This window comes from Falco punctatus (assembly GCF_963210335.1).
Source record: "Falco punctatus genome assembly, chromosome: 4".
Lineage (NCBI taxonomy): Eukaryota > Metazoa > Chordata > Aves > Falconiformes > Falconidae > Falco > Falco punctatus.
Window position 1 is genome coordinate 25,600,697 of NC_137583.1, and position 19,044 is coordinate 25,619,740.

Genomic DNA, 19,044 nt, shown 5'->3' on the forward strand with positions numbered 1-19,044 from the left:
CAGCAGCAGCCAGCATGCACGCCAGGACCTGCAGCTTTGATGCTGCTCAACTCCAAGAGGCTGATACAAACCCAAATGAAGAAAAAAAAGGGGGTCCCTGAGCGAGCCCCACGGGGTATGTGGCACCCGGGAGCGCACAGCCTGGTGCCCAGCAGTGGGAGCAGGCAGGGCAGCACGTCCTGCGAGCAGGGGAGGGAACGCGGCGAGGCTGGAGCAGCGGGGTGTGCAGCCGCTGCCGTGGACCTGGAAAAACGCTCACTCAGGCAGGATGCCTAGTAATAAATTTATTGTATTTTATTACATATTCCCCTTTTTGCACTTAATTCCAATTCCTCATATTCAAACTCTTCTTTCTGAAAGAAAATGATTTTTAACATAAAAATATAAATTCTGCATATTAAAAGTGCATACACCTTGAATAATAAAACATACAAATAAATAATAAAAGGCATTGACACAGTCTCATGCACTTGTTCTCAAATAATTTAAAATTTATGGTACAATGTTCAATCCCAAGTAAAGACAGCCTGCTTTCCAGATTACTGTACAGTTCAAAAACATTAAAATACAGAAGAGAATATCAAAGGTGTGGGCAAGCCCCACGTCCCAGTATCAGTGTACAGTGATGTGACATGCAGTTTTTAGAACTGTAGATATTCCAGTGTAAAATCTGACATTGTGTCCAGAAGAGAAACTGCATTTGCAACAGGACTTAAAATTCAATTTTAACCAATGGTGAGGCACAGTTGGTGAGCAAATCTGTACAAATTAATACTTGGAAGGCCACAAGAAAATAATCTAGCCACTTGTAGCCTGTATTCCCTTGTGTCACCCTACCCAAGGCAATGTAGCACCTAAAAATTGTTTCTTATTGCACTGCACAAATGCCATACAAACCTAACACTACCTTTCTTGCAGCGCATTTGTGCTGCAGGGCCTAGAGTGAAACAGAATTTGTGTTTATACTTAGTTTTAATCTGTGTCTTTTAAAAAACACTATTTGCAGATAAATTGAGTGCTATCGCCTTTAAAAAAATAGAAGACTCCCTAAACCTTTAGACCTAATATAGATAACATACAAGTCTTCAGGTACTTTTATTTTACAAAATAAAGCTCCTAATAGGAAATGCTTTACGGTGCTTTTGTTAAGAAAACCATATAGTACTTTCATCTCACCACAGATTAAAACTAAATTTCAGTTCCCTCCGCAGACAACATTAGATACCGCCAAATTATTTTGGATTAGTAGGCAAATGACAGAGATACCAAAAGAAAAAAAAGATAATGGCAATAAAATTATTTGGAATGTCGTTTCCAAACCCTCTCCGTGCCAGCTGACTGAGGGGGACAGGCATAAAGCCCACAGCAGGAGCGGGGCCAGGAACCTGCCTGACACCCAGCCGCTGCTCAGAGCGGTGCCCTGCGAAGAGGAGGGTGCTGTGAGGCACTGTCCCACAGGGGCACAGCCAGGCAGCCCAGGAGGAACCCCAGGACCTACACTTCTTGCCACCCAAAAGTGCGGCTCACGAGACCTCGCCCCCATCAGCTGCCTGCTCTGCCCCATGGGCTACGACCCCAGCTGGCCCCGCGCTGGGCACACAGCCACCCCGGCGGGATCTGCAGTCGAACAGGAGCATAGCTCAAACACCACCACTGTTTAGGGGTGCAAATCAGAAGTACAGCCACCACCATGGGCAGCTGAGGCCCAGCACAGCTCTTCCTGGGAAGGCAGGCAGAAGCCCCATTACCAGTATGGGCAGCACACTGACAACTGGAAACCGCTCCCTTAGCACGGAAATTCAACAAAAACTCCTTTTTTTTTTTTTTTTTTTTTTTGAGTGCTTGTACAGCTACAGGTGACTGCCTCTTCTCACAACGTAGAACATGTCATTAAAGTTACATGGAAAATGGCAGGCTACGTACAAAACACTGATCAGGTTTTCCCTGTCAAAAAAAAAGAAAAAACAATACAATACAGAAAACCAGTTTGTTCTCATTTCAACATTTCAGATCCCTTTGACATTATGCTACACTCCAGCCTTGTCAGTAATGCAGAATTCTGCAAAGAAAAGAATCAAAGATGTGCAAACAAAGCAGGAACCCAGGGACATGCTCCTATGTGCTGACACGCAGCTGCACCAAGAAACAGAAGTACAGACTCAAAGCAGTGCTCCGGAGTCTACCTAGCAGCTTCTGATACGGAAAGCACGGTCTATGGTTTGTATTAGATGCTTGCATAGTTAGTTAAGTGCATGCATTTGGGTACAGCAAGAGAACTGCCATGCAAAACTGCCTTTATTACTGAGAAAAAAAAAAGAGTTGATCATACTCAAGTTTCAGCTTTGGAAAGCAAACAACCCTGCAGCTAAGACTGATGAGGGCACTTACAGTGGAATAAGTGTACTGTAATTAAGCTGCTAGTTTTCTATCCTAAGCATCTTTTTTATTATTATTATTTAGCCATATTTGATAAGTTTGAAAGGGTTAACAATTTATACACCCAAAGTGAGACACTTACAAGTTACAGAGAACTGCAGGCACCAAATTGTCTATCAAATGTGATTAATACAAATAAAAGGTGCCTCTTTAATACACGTCATTGAAAATGTGCTTATAATTTGTATACTACTAAACACTATCCAAAAGACACAGCCCAAAAAGTGTAGAAAAAAAAAAATTCTTTAGGTGACTCCAGCAGGAATCTAGCACTGGAATGAAGGCGCTGCTTTCCTGCACCCAGAGGGCTGATTCCAGGAACAGAAGCAAGTGTCAGACTGGGGATGGGGTGTGAAATATGAGTTACACGTGGCCGATGCAGGTGAGTTCAACTCAAAGTTGATTTGAAACATCGTAAAACCCTTCGCCTGCTTTCCCCTGGGGCTCGCTTGGCTGTTTGGGAACAGGGACTGTGCTGGACCTTCCCCTTTCCAGGCATTTCTCACCAGCGTGAGGCTGCCCTGTACACCTCTGCTTTCCAGGGGATCAGCAGTGGGGTCCCAGACCCCAGCGCCCCCAAGCCAGGACAGCTCACCCCACAGGCAGCCACACCACGGGCACACGCGCCATGGCTGTGTGCAACTGAGCAAAGCAGACCTGGACAGAAGCCACTCTTGTCCCAGTCCCATGCCCAGCCACAAGACCTCCAGGCCCCACATGCCACCACCCAGGGGCAGGCGGAGATCCCTGGCCAGAGGTGACCTTTGGAAGATGGCAGAACCCACCTCCTCCACAGGCACAAGTGCTTCTGAAGCCAAATATGAATTTTAAGGAAAGAGGTGACCACATATAACCGGCTGCTTCAGAACAGCCTCAAAGCCTTCACTGCCCTAAGGATCAATGCACGAACCCAAGGTGGCACTGGCATCTAGGACTTGGAAGACCCCTCTCTGGAGTGTTCCCTAGTACTGTGCCACAACCTTACATCTGGACAACACGATACACACAGACAGGAATTCTTATGCATGAAAGGGCTAAGAAATAAGTCTGCTTTAAAGCAAGGAGAGAAGACTGATGCTGCTTTTCCCCAGGTCACTTTAAGTAGGGCCTGCAATAACCTATGTTCAGTTTTAGAAAGATTTACTTTACATCAATGATGGAGCCAGGACTTTAACAGCAATGAGGCTTGGTTTTATACTCACAATGAACATTGTTGTTTCCTGGACCCACACCCTTCAACCCTCTCCTGCAAAACAAAGTTCACGTACTACTGGAAATTTGTGACAAGAAAAAGCAGAGATGCAGAGGGGGAGCAAACGGCTGCCTTCCAAACTACACAGTTACAGAATCAACACTGCCACAGAAGAGGGACTGCACTTTCCAGGTCCTACACAGACATACTTTCCACATTTTGCATGGTGCGTGCCCTATATACAACACAAACTACAGTGCACTCTTGTAAGTCAAAACAATTTGCTTGAGGACACCCTAAGTCAAGCCCTCCTGAGCCAGAAAACACACCACATGCTGGCAGCCCACCAAAGAGGACCAACATCTCATCTGCTCCAACGCAAACGTACTATCAGTATGGCCTCTTCTGTCCACCCCGTGCTCACTTGCAGAGTGAGAAGCCTGTCCACCAGAGCTGCTGTTTTCAGAGGGACAGGTACAAAATCCAGTTTGGCAGCATACACAGAGTAGATAGTGCTGGAGCTGGCAGAAGTTTCCACCAGGAATTATGGGGAATACACAGAAAAAGAGCTACATTGCATATCATGGGATTGCAGAGGTTCAACTGCTTTTAACATCAGCTGCTGGAACACCAGGACCTCCCATTCCCATTTTGTCCAAATGGGAGCTCTAATGACCATTCTCATGCCCCAAACGCAAACATGTTGAACTGGCGATCAGCTAAAACACCGGTTTGGACAGTGCTTCAGATTTCCTTCAGTCCAGGCATGCAATAGAGGAGCAAAACTACTTCAAAAACCATACACCAGCTTCCAGTTTAAACTTCTTCAGTGAACGATGGCATGAAAAGAAAATGTCATTTGATAAAAATAACCTTTCACAAATGTCCCATGGTAAAATGCACAGAAAACTAGGTTCTGTCTATTAAAAGATACCAAACCAAGTTAGCACTAGCTACCAGAATTACATTCTTGCTAGAAGAGTTGTTACAAGAGAAGAGCCAACACAGTGCAAGACCTTAATACAGATAAAACCTTAAACAAATACTTCAACATCAGCATTTCAGGGAGTAATTTAAGTACTACAATGTGAAGCAAGTCTTATCTGCTCTGCTGGATATAACACAAAAATAATCCAAGAATAATCCAAGTCATACATTTAAGAAGCAAGTAATGCAATCTTTGCTTCTTGTTGCTGCAATAAATGAGACTGAAACAATACCCGGGAGAAGAAATACATCAAGGTGGTGGTCATGTTCAGGTTTAAAAACATAGTCCAGGGCACAGAGTCCAGCATATTGTTAAAACATGCAGGCTACTGGCATTGCTGCTGGGTTGCGTGAAGGCAAGTACTGCAGAACATCACTGGGACAGAGTGAGGGTTATACTGCAGGTGGGCTCACTGTCACACTGACCAGAGCTCTGTGGTACCCCCAGCTCAGCTCCACACACACGCTGCCTTTTCTCCACGGTATCAGCTACCGTCAGAACACTTCTCTCCAAAGCTTGCTGCAGATGTGTGGCGAGCAGAGTATACAAAGTGATCACGGAGCAGTAATGTGCCTGGCAGACCTGGAGGCAAGGTTTCTGGCAGGGTCACCAGCACATCAGCTCAAGACAGGAGGTGGAACAGACTAGCTCAGAGTCACTACTTCTCTGAGGGCTGTTTGTTACATTGACAGAAAAGATGTACAAACATGTCTGTCCACAAGCTAAGCCTGGAGAAGCTTTGCCACACAAGACTGTATGACAGGCAAAGACCTCAATTCAGAAGACAAGCGTACCCAGCACACTGCCCAGCTGCTGCCCGTTGTGACCTGCAACAGATCGCTGCTGTACATAAAGGATATGCAGCACATTAATAAAACCTCATGAAATTAAAAAAAAAATTACACCACATGTGTATAAAAGGACTTCAGGAATCCAACTTTTAAGAGGAATCTTAAAGAACTTGAGGAATCTCCCCTGTAAGAAGAGCATGTAAACAAAGACATCACTAGATGTAGTGTTTTAACCCTGATAGAGACTGTCATCCAAACAAGAATGGGGATCATTTCGCCAAGAGACATGTGGTAGCCAGAGCCGCCAGGGAAGGTGACAAGCATGCCAAAGGGAGGAACGCAGCAGTGCTCTGGAGAATGTGAAAACTCCTCTGCAGTATTTTGGTACAGCCCCTCCAACCCACACGAAGAGGCTTGTTCAAAGCATGCTCAGAGAAGGCAGAGAAGACACGACAACACTTGGCTTATCTAAGCATTACTCCTATAAATAACAGATGCTATATTCACACCACTACGATTAAGCATCTGAGCACATTAGGAAATGCTTCTTCTCAGGAGTGTGAGCAGGGGTCCGAACAGCATCGCTGCCATTCAGGTGCATGAAGACAGCTCTCCTACGGCACTGCAACCATCTCCTGCCTAGCACTTTCACAGGTACAAGCTGGCAACCAGCTGATGCTTAGGGATTTCTTCTGTTGTTTAGTGTAGTGTTTCAGAAGGGAGAAAGTAATTAAAGAGGATAGGGTAGAGGTCGCCTTAGGTATGGACAGAGTAAAACTCTTTGTAGGCACAGCAACAAAATACATAGGTTACATTTCATGGGGAAAAAAATAAAGCAAACTTTCTGCTGCTGGAATGCAAAAATGAAATCTTTTACACAGACACCCATACACATGGACACACAGGTACTTTTCTGTCCATCCACTAATGCTAGTCCCTCCTATACTGGCTGAGTATATACCTGAGAAACAACATTAGTGTTGAAATATTGCCCTTTAGAAAGCTTGAAAAATGGAGGGGCGCAGGGAGAGGGAGTTGAGAGAAAGCATAAAGAAGCGGCAGTGTCTCCTTTCCAGTTTCCTTCGCATCCTCCACAGCTCAGAACAAGGCCATACACCAACATGGACACAGCCTGCTCAGAACAAGACCAAAGGAATATCAGTTCACAGCTCTACAAAGCACACTAGTGTCAGTACAACTGGGTTTCAGACTTCAAACCCTGAATCTGAAGAAAGTTGTTGCATTTTCTATAAAGAGACTCCTGTACAAGTGCTATGGGACTGCTGCATTCACGTTCAACAACGACTCCAGCTATACTACTTGCATCAGTGCTGGCTGCCTGTGGCTATTTGGTTTGATGGCAGAATCAAAAGGCGCTTTAACAACTTGCAGTTAACTTCTCCTCAAAACATACATTAGGCACATGAACAAAAAAAACAAGAGCTCAGAATAAATTAGCTTCTCAGCAGAAGAAAAGACACCTGGATTGCAGCATTTCACTGAGGTTCCAGAGAAGGCCGTACAGACACCTGCATGCTGGAAGGTAATTTTTTCAGCGGCTTGTCAGCAGATTGCTTGCCACTGGAAGGAGGAGACTGGACTCTGGGATCTAGCTGGGAAGACTTGGACTTGCGACTGGATAGCAGAGAATGTTTGTTGGGTGTGGCATCTTTTGGGACAAGTTTTTCTTTTGCAGTAACGTTGGCATTGGTTTGAGAGGCTGGTGGGACAACGCTTTTCTCCAATTTGTCTTCCAGCACATTTTTACTGCCTGACTTGGAACTGCCACTCCCTGTCTTCTTTGAGAGCATTGTTGTCTTTCCCAAGTCTGCTGACCTTCGGGTCTCCTTCTGCCTTAAGGCTGACTTAAAGAAAGACAATCCTTTCTCTTCAGACTTGCTGTCCCTCTTCAAACCAGAACGCACACCAACATTTGGAGACCGTAGGTTGGCCATGGAGGAACTCCGCACATGCTTGCTGTCTACTGCCCTGCTGTCACTCCTAGAGTGGCTTATCCGTGGGGAGCTCGTTCTCGAACTGCTGGTAACACTTGTTTTATCTGAACCCAGACTTATCTTGGAGCCCTCCCTGCTGAGGCTTCGGTCTGAAGTCCGGCTCTTCCCAGCAGAAGAGCCCTTAGTCAATGAGCCTGACGGGGTTTTCTTGGCAGCTGTGGAGGACGGAGAACCACCTGACTTTTGCTTCTGTTGAGCTGATGGGACAGCCACCTCAAGAGGCTTCGTGCTATGATCCCTCCTAGCCTGAGTGGGAGCAGGAGATCCATGTCGCCCACTGGCCCTAGAGGAGTCTGTCTTACTTCTAGATCGGGAAACTTTCTGGGAACTCTTTTGTGGAGGAGAAGAGTGAGAGACTTTGGTCTCTTGGGTAGATAAGACTGTCCTTCCCTTCCTCAAACTTTTTTCTGGCTCAGAAACTCCCTTGGAGCTGTGAACCTTCTTAGGGGTGCCATCTGCCTTCTCTGCAGCCAGCCCTGTCCCAGCAGGGGCTTTCACCTCTTTGACTGGAGAGCTGTCCACAGAATCACTCTGATCAACAAAGGCGATTTGATTGTTGTTATCAAAAGGGTCCAAAGCAGGGTGATTCCTGTCTAGCTGCACAGAGCTTTTACCATACCCATCTGAAAGATCTGAGCTAGATGTCCTTACAGACTCTTCCCTGAATGCCCCTTCCATGACAGCCAAAGGAGCTCTGCGAGCCGTCCTGTGCTCTCGCCGACTGCCATCACAGGGCTCCAAGTAGCTACTAGAGAGATTCCTCAGGCTGCCAAAGCAAGAAGTGGAAACTTTATCATCAGCAGCCTCCCCGATCTTCTCCAGGGTGGAAGCAGATGTATGTACAGGGGAATCTCCAGAGAAGCGTGATGGAGAGTTGGAGCGCAACTGCAGTTTTGCAGAGAGTGACCATGAGGGCCTGACACCATTTTCACTCACTGCCAGTGGGCTGGTGACAGAAGATCTAGATGACAAGCTCTGACGCTGCACACTTCTTACAAATGGCCGAGTTGAAAATCCTCCTACAGAGAAAGAAAGCAACATCCTCAGTGTGAAAGCCAAGCCAAGCCTGCAGCTGGTTTATCCCATCCATCCACAGAAGCCATTTCCCTCAGTCAGACAGCCCACCTACACCACGCTGTAGGCCTACCTCTTCATGCCTGCTGCAGACACAGCTTCTTGCGTGAAAGCTGAGTAAGAGATTCAACAAATGCTATTTGGTAGTGTTCCCCCAGAAGTAACTTGCTGAAGCCTGTAACTGAAAAATCTAGATTTTCTTCTCATCCCTGAGCAGCAGGAGACCAAACAGGTTCTGCACCTTGGAAGTCCTTGAAACTAGCAGTGAGTTCACCACCTATGATTGTGCTCCCAGAAATACATTTTTCTGTATTAACATACCATCCTGTAAAAGGCAAAGTAGGATTTCCTACCTGTTTAGATAAATGTATTTGTGTTAAAAAACACAAAGTACAATAAGCATTTTAGACATGCTAGGTCTGACGGTTATCACAATGCTGCTGCAGGGACATCTATACCCGCTTCAAAATGCTCAGTGACCTGCAAAGCTCCACATTTTCAGAAGTTATAAGGCACTAGGTGAAGGAGCCAGGCAAAGCTAGGAGCTGACCGGTTATGTGCACTCACTTCTCTCCTCCCTGGAAGCAGTCTGCACAGCAGCAGACAATTAGCACCTATGCTAAGCTGCAGCAATACGTCAGCCTCCCTGCAAAGGTGCTGCAGTGAAACCCAGAAAAAACATAAGTACAAGAGTTCTTGAGAGGTTTCATTGACTGTATTTCCTTGCTTTAAAAGGCTCTTGCCCTGCTCTTCTCCATCCTTCCACACCAGAGAAAAGGTCACCTGTGCCAGAACCCATCTGCTCCTACCGACACAGTGCCTGCCTCCTCCAACTGCTAGAGTAACTGCCCCTTGTCACTACATATTTTACAGCTGGTTTAGTAGGGATCTTGTAACCGAAAGACTAATGGACCAGTATCCCACACACACTACAGTGTTGATACACACCATCATCTTCACTCCTTTCCCCAGTCAGCTCTACCGATTCCGAGAGCGAAGCTAGAGACGTGCGCCGTGATGATGCTGCCGAGGCAATGCTGGGCTGCTTGCTACCAGGAAGACGGCTAACCCAGTGCTCACAGAGCGAGGAGCTTGTGGAGCCTGCAAGAATCAAGCACAGACATCAGGCCAGTGGCACACAGCTCTGGAACATGTGAAACCTTGGAAGGCCACTGAGAGTCAGGCATGTACTGCACTGCACTGGCTTCAATAGACACTTAAGAGCCCAGAGCCAGCATCCAGATACTGCTGAGAGAGTAAGCCTTTACTCTTACAAAATAGTTTTGGTCGTAAGTGGAAGACAGAACTACACTTGTCCCAGTATGCTGGGAATCAACAGTATCAGCACAAGAGCACGCAGGCAGAGGGCAGCCCTTGAGCTGCTGCAAAAGCACAGTGCAAGTCCTTTCCTTTAATTCTTCTCCTTCCCAAGGCAAGGCATCAAGCCTGCATCTGCCTCCAGCTTACTCTGGGTTCAACCGACACATTCAGCTGCTGGCTGCCTATCCATCAGCACTGTTCGAGGGAAAGAGCTAGTCACACTTTTATGTCACAGCTTTGACGAGGGCTGCTCTGAGCAGAATTACTCATGGGGGTGGAGGGGGGTTCCCCCATTGCCACAGCCTCTTTGCCACAACTAGCCTTAAACAGAAGAAGTGGGAGCTTCCCATGGCCTCTGATACACAGCAGCAGACTCAGACAGGCCTCACCAAGCTCTGGGACAAAAAGTGGGGGCTTAAGCAGAGCTGAGCAGAAAATTCCTCAGGACAAACTATCCATGAGAGAGAAAACCACAACCACACCTTGACAATTCCAGCAGGGCTTACCTGCAACAGAGCTGTTAGCAGACCATGAGGGGATTGCTGTGCGTCTCTGGTAGAAAAGAATATAAGCTGTCTGCTTGCAGACTTCGTTTTCAGAAAGTTGCTGAACATCACTGTCATCAAAGCAGTACCACTGGCCATCAACCGAGTTTTTACAATATGCTGAGAGAAAATATATTGCTGTTAGACTTTCCTCACTCCTGCTGCTCTTGGATTTGCTGTATGATAACTTAAACATGACCTTATCTGCTATGATGGACTTGGAGGATGATGAAAGGAGCAGATATATTCACACAACACATTGTTTTCCAGTCTGACTGGCAAGATGGGGGCCTGAAGCCACCAAAATACAATGAACGGCTCGCATCTCAGGATTTTCTTCGTCCAACATTACTGCTAAGAACAGAACACAGAATGGGTGGCTCCATTCACCTCACATTCTGTTCCTTGTGGCAGTCTGCCTCCATTGGTGAATCTCCTCCTGACTGAGCCCACCCAAGACAACACAGTCCAGAAATGTACAGAGGGCAAAACCAGACACACACGTTTTTCTGGCTGCTGTGTGAAGTCATACAAGCAGATTCCAAGAACCACAAAGCAACTCCGTATCTGGCTGCTCTGGAAGCTGCTGGAACAATCAAAGAGGAGTTCATAAATTGACTCTGCACAGAGGCAATGTGCAAATGCTTCCTACATATACCAGCCTCTTGCAACTACAGAAGTTCTGTGTTGAGTGGCCAGGAGTATTTCTGAAACATGAAAGGCCAGTTACATTACTCTGAAGGGGAAAAACATAGCAGAGAAAAAAATGTACAGTAAGACATCTGGGGTCAACAGGCATTGTTCCATTCCTCAAAGTCACAAAAGCTACCCCTCCAGTATTACACAGCTAGCTCCTGTTAGTTGGGTTAGGTCCTTTTGTCAAGAAAGATGAGGTTACAGACACTCAATAGAAAAATATCCCCATTTTCTTTCTGAAAGGATCCAAAATACGTAAATATTGCAGGCTACTTGCCTGTATAGTGTCCCCCTTGCATGGTGCCATGATGATTGCAAACCGCATACAGGTCATAGATATAGTCCTCGGGATCCCTTCCAAGACCGTAAGGCCTCCTCCAGGGTGACCAGTGAGATGGCAGACTCCAGCTGCTCTGACTGCGTTTAACAACATGAGGAGTCATGTCCAAGCCACTCAGGGGGAATTTAACCATGTTTTGAAGTTTCATCCTTCGGTCTCCTTCCTGTGTAAACCAAGAACAGCATAAGCTGCAGTGGCAGCAAGACCACCATGCCTGGGGAAAACAAAAACCCACAGAAGAATGCACAGGACAGAACAGCTGCTTTGGAAGAAGTGGTCTAGTCAGGTCACTCCCTGGCTGAGAAGCAGTCCTCCAGAAACACTGCAGACATCCTTACCTGTCTAAACCTTTTGAGATGTATGATGAGAACATCAGGTAAGGTCCAGAGGCTTAGTGTGATGCTACCCTGCTGCAGCTGCTTGCAGTGCGGGCATCGCCATGCATCATCTGGGGCAAGCTACAAGGAAAAGGCATGAGTGGGTATTAGTTTTCCTGTTCCAAGGCAGCTTTGACTACACCACTGTTCCTCTGCTGGCCCAGGCCCTGCATTCCATCTGTCTCCAGCATTTATCAAGCTCATTGAAAATGCAAGGTTCCCACTGACGCTTTTCAAAATAGTGACAAGCATGTAGACACGTGCACCTCATGCAGGAGGCACTTCTCACTGCAAGACAGAATTCAGCTAGTGCTGTTTGTGCAGAGAAGCTATTCTGACCTTATAAATTCCAATCCCTTTGAAGTGGGAGAGAAGAAAAAACAGGCAAAAAGCAGGCAGGCTTGGCAGCCTGAATAAAAGTACTCTCACAAGAAAACCAGCAACAAAGAAAGAATCAGAACAGGAAGACGACAGGTGTACTTTGAATTTCATCTCTGACACCTTACTGTCCTCTGAAAACCCTCTCCCTCCCTATGTCCCAACGGCACAGACTTACAAACTGCAAAGGTTTTCATTGCCCACCAAGGAGAACATGTCTTTTCAAAGACACAAACACAACATGCTTCCCTCCAAAGCCCAGTGCTCAGAAATCTCAGAAGTTAGAGAGCTTTAAGCTGTCAAGCAATTTCGAACAATTTTTCCCTCACCTCTGAAAGAAGCTACAAGAGAGATTCCAAAATTATTAAAGCTCAAAGGTCCACAGTCCAACTCTAGGACTATCCCATTTTACAGCAGATTAGAGACCTCTGGCAAAGAAATGCAGATTGCTTACAAGTTCCAGGCAAGGGCCAGATCAGACCCATCTCTAGTCTGCCTTGTGGCACACTATTGTTCCTGTCACTTCGACCTCCTCACACCATGAGCAGATCTAGAGGAAGAGAGCAGCCACGCTTCTGGAGAACTGAGCTCAGCAGTCTCTGCACTGCTGTTTGGGGGGGCCCACTCAGTGGGTCTTGAGCCCACCCCACCCCCTGCTCAGCCTTGGAAACATCGACCTGCTCCAAGATACATCAGTAAATTCCCATGAAGAAGCCACATTGTTCTAACCCTTTATAATGGATGCCAGAAAAAAAGACATCACTATTTCACAGGGAGGAAACTGCAGAATAGAGGAATGCGTTCTCATACCAATATCTGGGGGGGGCAAAAAAACCAAAAGCAGTACCTCTCAAAACTTTCTCCTCACTGCAGAGAAACTCTGTTAGCAGGACTGGTAACTAGCATTGTGTTACAAATTTATTGTCCTGTATCAACACATCAGTGTTTGCAGAAAACAGCTGCGCTGCTGGGTATGGGAGTTCATGCAGCACATGGACCAGCCAGACCTTCCAGTTCCTGGCTGCTGTATAGTCTTATCCCCACCTGTTCCTCTTTGGTGTACAGTTGGAAACACTGAGATAAAGTGCAAGTCTGAGGTTGATGATGAAGCTCTCTCTGCTGGCGAACGCTTTCAGAGTCTGGAATATACTCCTCTTCTGTATTCACAAACAAGCTGCATCAGGGAGACAACACATTTACCAGCACATCCACCCGCTCCCCATGCTGCCGAGGGGCTTTTCTGAACATACAATCAACAGGTCTTTCCTGGATTTGTCCCATTACATTTGAGCAAGAGCTGACTGGCAAGAGATCCTTGACAGGGCAGCACAGCTAACAGAGGTGTAAACAGCTTCAGTGGGCACCCACTCCAGTTTACCTCAGGCAGAAAAAGCTACTCACTGCCCACAAACTTTCTCACACAAATATGATTTGTGGGGGAAGGAGCCACAGGCAAGATACCTGCTCCATAATGCAAAACCCAGGATAGAGAGAAAAGGATTCCCGACACTGAGCAAGTCTAGGGTACCCAGCCCCAGCCTGCCCCTGCGCACAGAGGCCAGGGCAGGGCACAGGGTGGGGTTTCTGATGGGTCTCACATTTGCCAAAGGGTGCACAATTCACACACGCAAGCCACAAGCATCACTCCTGATGGTGAACACACTTGAAAGCTTTCCACTTTATACTTACTAATCTTTAGTTTCTTTGTCCCATTCTACCACTAACTTCACATGAGCAGTTCCCCCCTGTCCACATGACTTCAATGCCCTAGAGAGAGGAGCAGACAGAAGTTAGACCATCTTTCTATCTGAAGCCTACGTTGTCTTTTACATGGATACAGCTTCTCTCCACTAGCCCTTCATCCTTCCTCTGTTCCCACACAGCTCAAGTGTGCAAAGGAGTAAAAGGAATTCATACAGCAAAGAGCATGGCAAAATTGGCAAACTGCATTTATTAAGTACATTAGTTCTGTAATTAAACCTACACTTATTTACAGAACAGACATCTACAAAGATTTCTAAAGAATAACAGTCACACAAAAAAGAGGGGGAGGAGTAATGAAGTAATACTTCCATTCTGTTCTCCATTTCCAAGAAGGACATACTCCAGATGGCATGACACACAACTGAGCAATCCTCACACAGCTTCTTGAGGACAGTCGTTTCCCTGCTCCTTAGGCCCGTAAAGTCCATTCCACACACCCACACCAAGACTGTCCCTTTCTGCATGGCTACACACAGAGGTCCCAGCTGACAAACTTCTCTCTACTCCTGGGAAGGACGACCAGCTCACCTTTCCACTGTTGGATGGCAGAGGGGTCGCTCCTCCTGAGGTAGCAAGTACGTTATGCCCACAACACTGACCACTCGCAAACTGAAGGGGCAAACCTGCGACAGAGAGTAGAAGCCATGTCAACAATTCAAACCAACTTACCTGTGTGCAAACCTGCTCTCAGTACCAGTCAAAACATACTTTACCATAGAATGTGCGTTTTACATGAGAAAGCAAATGCACAAGGTCTCAAATATGCCTACAAGCAGCAGCTAAGAGAGGTGTGAGGTACAGCAACTGAGGCTTTGTACCCAACAAGTCTTCTATGGTGACACCCCTCTTCACCCCTCTGCTCTCAGAGGGAGATCTCATCAGAAACACACAGTCACTAAGCAAATGTTTCATCTTTGCTTTTAGGTAAACACCACCAAATGGTGGATTTCCAGTGCAGCACTAACCTCTCAAGTATTTACTGGAAGCAAGGAAATGAAGCATGCGATTTCTTCACCTGACCAGTCTAATCTTACTTGTACCTTTCAGCAAGTAGACAAAAGCACCAAGGATGTAGAATACCAGACTTGGACATTATTGCACAAAGAAATATTGGGAAGCCATCAGTTCAGCATGTGCAGCATGTTTATCACTCCAAGTAACTGGCTTCCCCTTTAGCTCACATCCCACAAAGCTGGAAGTCTCAGAACAGACAAACCATTTGCCTCACCTGCATGCAAGCTGCAGGCCGCAGGAAATACTGCATCTTCTCCAGAATTTCCTTCTGCAGAATATCCCAAGCAATTGTTTTTTCCAAATGCAACACAAAGGGCAAGCCAAACCTACAGGAAGGAGAAGCATTGGAAAGAGCAATTAAAAGATAACTCTGTTCATATTGCTCTGTTCATAAGTAAGATCCTGACTCTGACAGTGTCACCCTCCTCACATGGCACCTATGGAGCTCGGCATGCTTTGGATGAAACTCCCCAGAAACAAGGCATTTAAAAACTTGTCTCCAGAGGAGAGATGCTTCAAGGAAATGTTGTTACTGCTGCCCATGTGGAGGGTTCTTGTTAAGGGGCTGCATCCCTGGTCTGTCCTTCAGCAGCTTGCTTCAGGCTCCAAAGCTTTGTGACCTCCAGTATAACTTTTTGTGAAACAAACTTCAGCAGCTGCGACAGGTCTCAGTGTGGCTGGTACAAATGCCTTTGCCACTTCCCACCCTCCCTGTTTGCACTCCAAGTAAAAATTTCCACGTCACAGGATCTGGTCAGGCATGCTTGCTGCGCTCTGAAACCAGAGAGCTCCATAGAGCTGGTATGTCCTTCCAACTGGTCTGCATCCACCACTTTCTAGTAACACTTAACTAGTTGAAGTTCACTGAAATTAGGAATATTTTGCTGCATTCATTAATGTTTCTTGATCAATGTGTTCTTTAGCACCTAATACAAGCTAGGAACGCAAGCTGTTGCTCCTTCACTTTGTGTTTTCACTACACTGAGTAAAACCCAGGTCAATGAAGGAAGCAGCCAGAAAAGTAACTCTGACTGTGAAGTAGCCAGTCACCTTTTGCTCTGCTGTCCAGTGCACGCTCTGTTACACACCAGCAAGACAATCTTGTCATTCATTGCTGGTTTAGTAGAGGACTGTTCCAGTTTTTCAGACTTCACTGTTCCTTGAGAGTAAGATATTGTTCGGGAGTGCTCAGTGCCACATTTCAAGTTATTCAGGTTATTGTTCACATGTATTCCTGAAAAATTAGGAGAAAGGAAACATTTTGTTATGTCATTTGCTTTGAGTGCCCTGATGCCCCCTCAAGAAACCCTCCTTCGGCTGCAGAGGAGCAGGTCACTATGAAATCAGGACCATTTTTATGACTCATATGAAGGCTTCAAAGAGCAATTACTTTTCATAGTGACTATTTCTTTACAGAAAGAAATTATATGCAAGTGCTCACCTAACTGATTTTTCACAGCAATTTGTACAAGCACTCACAGCTTTGTATGCCTGCCAGAAAAGCTAAAGTGACAGAAACCCAACTTGTTACTTCCAATAATAAAATTTGCGTTTGATGATGCTCCATCTACCCAGGATGCAATTATTCCCTTTCACTGAGAAGGAGACGCAGAGAAGCTGAGGGTTCTGAGCTTTGAAAGAGAAAGCGTTTGTTCATTCCTGAGACTGTTTATTCATCACTGGCAATCTGATTTTAAATAACACAATTTTGTGGCTTCACCAGTCCCCAGCAGGTCTTTAAATTAAGCCCGACAACAGATTTCACATTAAGCTAGCCTGGCCTGCAGAATCAGCCTTGAGAAGAGGAAGAAAGGAATGTACATCACTTCTTGATAACCTGCTGGCTGACAACACCATTAAGTCTGCTAAAACATGTCTGGACAAAGTCAGAGTTGAAATCAATACACCAGAACATCAACTACTTGTGGGACTTTTACTCTCAAGTATACCCTTTCCCAAAACAAGCCTCCCTCACCTAGTCACCTGAGGTGGGCATTAAGCAGAGTTATCGACTTACCTCTCTGACTGAGGATACCCTCAGGCCTAAATATCTCTGGGGTCTCAAAGGCAAAAATGCAATCGCTTTCATGAATGGTGTCCAGGTCATCAGTATCACAGAAGGAACGATGAAAACCATCATAGTACATCTCCGTCAGCACGATCTAGAGTCAGCAGAAGCAACCCAGAATCCATTAAACCACCTGTGCTTTGTCCAGCTGAGCTGCCCTGCCTCTCAACAGGGGTTTTCCTGCTAAGGGTTTAGCATTCCTCAAAACATCCTGGAATTGGCCAGGAGCAAGGAAGAGGGAAAAGGACTGCCATAAAAGAGAAGCTGGGGTAAAGGCAGCACAGGGAGAGGTTTTGGTGGGATCTGACAGCTTTCCTGAAGCTCTTCCTACAGAGGAACTCCCCATAGGCGCCAAGTTTCCTTGCTGCCAGCATGCACAAATCACTGTGTGATCAGGCAGAAGGTCTGCACACGCCACTGATAGCTATCCCAACATCCCTAGGTTTCAAAAAGCCAATGCACAGGGAAAACATGATCTTTTTGGTTCCCCCATTCAGTCATGGGCACCAAATTTCAATTCCTACATATTCAGCATAGAACAAAAGCCTCCGTGCTCCCTCCGGCTGAAGGGAGGGCACATGGGTGATGAGACAAGCCCCATTACCTGCTCTGTGGGTATCTTCGTTTCTGAGGAGACAGCTTCCCGCAGCCTGGCCACCGTTCCAGAGATGGGCACTGCCACTCCGATGCGCATGCAGTGAGAGCACTTGCCCTGGTACACCACGGTGACGTAGAGCGGCCTGCAGACAGCACAGGAGGCACTGCTGGGGCTGGCCTCAGCACTTCTGGGCAGCACCTCACCCAGGGCCAGCCCAGCCTGGGTGCATCCAGCCTGCCCATAAGCTACAGGGCCCTCCAGGCAGTCTGGATCCACCTCACACCGGAGTTATGCTCAGCCGCAGCCAGACAGGTATGTTTGATTTCCAAAGACTCCTTTCCTACTACATTGACTGGTGATACTTACTCCTGCAAGCAGAATGTTGTCTCAAAAAAGCCCCACAAAGTTAAAAATGAAACTGTTTATGACAAAGCAATCATAATTTTCCAACAAGGATGTAGTAATGCAGCTTAGGACAGTGCAAGGCAACACCTTAACACACTCAGAAAGCTGCTGCTGGGAACAGCTGCTCCACATTGCCTCTCACCACTCAGCCCTGCCTCCAACAGCAGCCAGCAGCACTATCTTGGGACGAGTGGGGCAGCTAGCCGACCAGGGACATCTTCCCAGGAAAGTCCACTCAGTCTCCATTCTGTCATGGAGCAGGGACTTCTGCACCAAATGTGACAGTTACAACTACTATGGCCTTTCATTACTTTGTTCCATTCCCTCTTGAACCCATACAAGTTTTCTGCCTCCAAAATATCACGTGAAGGAGTTGCTTACGCATACAATGGGTAGTTTTGCTGTGCATCTTTATCTTCGCTCTCAACTTTTTATCTGGATTTTTTTTTTTCCTCCCTGGAGCTTTTTTCTTTATTGGCAACAGCTGTCTTTCAATAAAGCAAAACATTTTGCAGGAAAGCTTTTAACTTCACTTTTTGAAATTGGAGTAATCAGTGAGACTGTTCTAAAGAAAGTAAAAAAAAAAAAAGAAAAGTGTTTCATCCTTTTCCCCTTTTCAATTTAATGCTATAAATTAAGTCAAAAGCAAAATATTTTGGTTACCTGAATCAAAGATATTTTTTCCCAAAAAAATTAATTCTATAGGAAGTTAAAGGTGGGGGTGGAGGGCCATTCTGAATCAAGTAAAAGGCTCAATTTACCTGCAAAGGAAAAAATTAAATCCCCATATGGTCCTATCTATCTTTTTTAAAGACTTACCAGAGAAATTTTGCTGACATCTCTCTTCCTTCTGTAGCAAATTAAATAACACTATATGCATGGGAAACAGCGAACATTTAGTTCAAGACAGTTACATACCGTGTATGGGGCAAAGGAATCGGCAGAGAGATGCAGAGAAAAGGGTCAAAGGTGTTACTCTGCTTCTGGCAATGAGGGCACGTCAGAGAGGACCTAGTACAAATATCAATAATAGGGCAGAGTTA

At 46.1% G+C, this 19,044-nt stretch overlaps 1 protein-coding gene across 2 annotated transcripts in view; it reads right to left on the minus strand.

Annotated features, from left to right (window-relative positions):
* Positions 1 to 269: 269 nt before the first annotated feature.
* Positions 270 to 19,044, minus strand: part of USP31 (ubiquitin specific peptidase 31) — a 34,410-nt gene continuing 15,635 nt past the window's right edge. For both annotated transcript variants that reach the window (XM_080384395.1, XM_080384396.1), the window contains exons 4-16: positions 18,920 to 19,012; positions 17,603 to 17,738; positions 16,948 to 17,092; positions 15,981 to 16,164; positions 15,145 to 15,256; positions 14,445 to 14,539; positions 13,842 to 13,919; positions 13,197 to 13,326; positions 11,736 to 11,855; positions 11,335 to 11,560; positions 10,323 to 10,481; positions 9,445 to 9,597; positions 270 to 8,441 (exon numbers count right to left, since the gene is read on the minus strand). In XM_080384395.1, coding sequence (XP_080240521.1) covers positions 6,904 to 8,441; positions 9,445 to 9,597; positions 10,323 to 10,481; positions 11,335 to 11,560; positions 11,736 to 11,855; positions 13,197 to 13,326; positions 13,842 to 13,919; positions 14,445 to 14,539; positions 15,145 to 15,256; positions 15,981 to 16,164; positions 16,948 to 17,092; positions 17,603 to 17,738; positions 18,920 to 19,012 — 3,169 coding nt within the window. In that variant the 3' untranslated portion in view covers positions 270 to 6,903. The remainder of the gene's footprint in view (positions 8,442 to 9,444; positions 9,598 to 10,322; positions 10,482 to 11,334; positions 11,561 to 11,735; positions 11,856 to 13,196; positions 13,327 to 13,841; positions 13,920 to 14,444; positions 14,540 to 15,144; positions 15,257 to 15,980; positions 16,165 to 16,947; positions 17,093 to 17,602; positions 17,739 to 18,919; positions 19,013 to 19,044) is intronic.